The sequence below is a fragment of the Protobothrops mucrosquamatus genome, unplaced genomic scaffold, assembly GCF_001527695.2.
Source record: "Protobothrops mucrosquamatus isolate PMUCROS unplaced genomic scaffold, P.Mucros_1.0 scaffold33986, whole genome shotgun sequence".
In the NCBI taxonomy this organism is placed as follows: domain Eukaryota; kingdom Metazoa; phylum Chordata; class Lepidosauria; order Squamata; family Viperidae; genus Protobothrops; species Protobothrops mucrosquamatus.
In genome coordinates this window covers 1-1,478 of record NW_015419722.1, presented here as the reverse complement: position 1 = coordinate 1,478, position 1,478 = coordinate 1, and the positions used below count along the sequence as shown (strand labels likewise).

The window sequence follows — 1,478 nt, the reverse complement described above, 5'->3', positions numbered from 1 at the left end:
GGGAGAGCGGGCCCCGCACGGCTTGCAGGCCGGGGGCGCGCGAGGCGGGCCGGGCGGCGGGCAGGGGGCGGCGGGCCCGCTGCAGGGTGGTGGGCACGATCTCTGGCGGCAGACGCAAGTGCTGGCGGAGGTGGGCGATGCCCTCGTCCGTCAGGTACCAGTAGCAGTGGCGCCAGGCGAAGTTCTCGCGGACCAGCCCGCGCGAGCGCAGGGAGCCCATGGCCCGCCAGACCTGCAGGTGGCTGACCCCGGGCAGCTCCGGGTGGAAGCTATGCGGGCGGGGGTCTTTCTGCCCCACCAGCACGCCCTCCCGGAACAGCAGCTCGTAGATGCTGCGCAGCTGGCCCAGCGGCATCAGCATGCCGGCCACCATGTTGCCAGAGGGCCGGCCGGCTTCTGGAAGGGAGCAGCAGAGCCTTCGCCGACGGGGAGCCGGGACGGGAAGGCAGGCTCTGCTGGGCTGGACCTGCCTCCCTCCCTCCCTCTGCCCGGCCTCAAGGAGCCTCCCGCCCGAGCCCCCCTTCCCCGCCCGACCGCAGGGGGAGCACATGCCTTCCACCCCCTCCCTCCCTCCCTCTCCACCCGCGGCTGCTGCGCCTGACTCAGCAGGGAAGGGAGGGGAGGGGCGTCCCTCTCAGAGTTTCCTTCCACAAACTTCTGGGCAGCTGTGGGGAGGGGGAGGGCAGGGTGGAGAAATCTCTGGTGCACACACTTGCCCAGAAGCTTGGCACGCTGCCCGGAGACCTGGCCTGAGGGCAGGCTTCAGCCCGGCCAGAATGCTCCCTATTCCTTGCTGGGAAACCGAGGCACAGAAGGGGTGCTGCTGCCTGTAAAGTCAGGGATCACTTTCCAGATGTGGATGGCTGCTGCAGACGGTTGAGCCTCTGCCCCCCCCCAAAGATGGAGGGCTCTGCTGGCGTTTTGCATGGCTTGTGCCAGGGGCTTCCCCAGGCATGGAGCCTCCAGGCAGGGAGGGAGGGAACAAGGAGAGGCAAAACAGCTGTTTGTTTGCCTAACAACCCCCCCTGCCCCCTTCCAAATCCCTCAGACCCACAGGCACCCCACCTCTCCCCTCCTCCTGGCTATTCCTGGTTGGGGGCTTTGCCAGGTATTTGGGGCCAGATGGGGCTGCTTGCTCCCCTCCAATTATAGTATCGGGGGGGGGGGCTGATACTATAATTGGGGCTCTTAGGGGCCCACCCCCTCTCGTCTCTCTGTGAGAGGAATGCCTGGTTCCTTGCAAGCCTTTTCTGAGCTCAAAGGGGCTGCCCAGGCGCCGGGGGGGGGGGGAAAGAGACATATAGGATTGGAAGGACAAGGACAGGTGGCAAGGCTGGTATCACCCAGCCCCAGGCAGCATCAGGGCCTCCCTCTTTCCAGGCAGAGATGGGGAGGGGCCGGTCATTGCTCGAAAGCCCTGGCAGAGAGCCTGCCCACCTGACAAGTCTCCTCCCAGCAGGCGCCCTCCACTTCCACAG

The 1,478-nt window shown here is 66.6% G+C and overlaps 1 protein-coding gene across 1 annotated transcript; it reads right to left on the bottom strand.

Annotated features, from left to right (window-relative positions):
- Positions 1-19: 19 nt before the first annotated feature.
- On the bottom strand, positions 20-361 carry LOC107302194 (plectin-like; the record flags this gene model as incomplete). The annotated part of the gene is made up of 1 exon (XM_015831307.1): positions 20-361. A coding segment is annotated over exon 1 (342 nt), but the record flags the coding sequence as incomplete, so codon positions are not given.
- Positions 362-1,478: the final 1,117 nt, after the last annotated feature.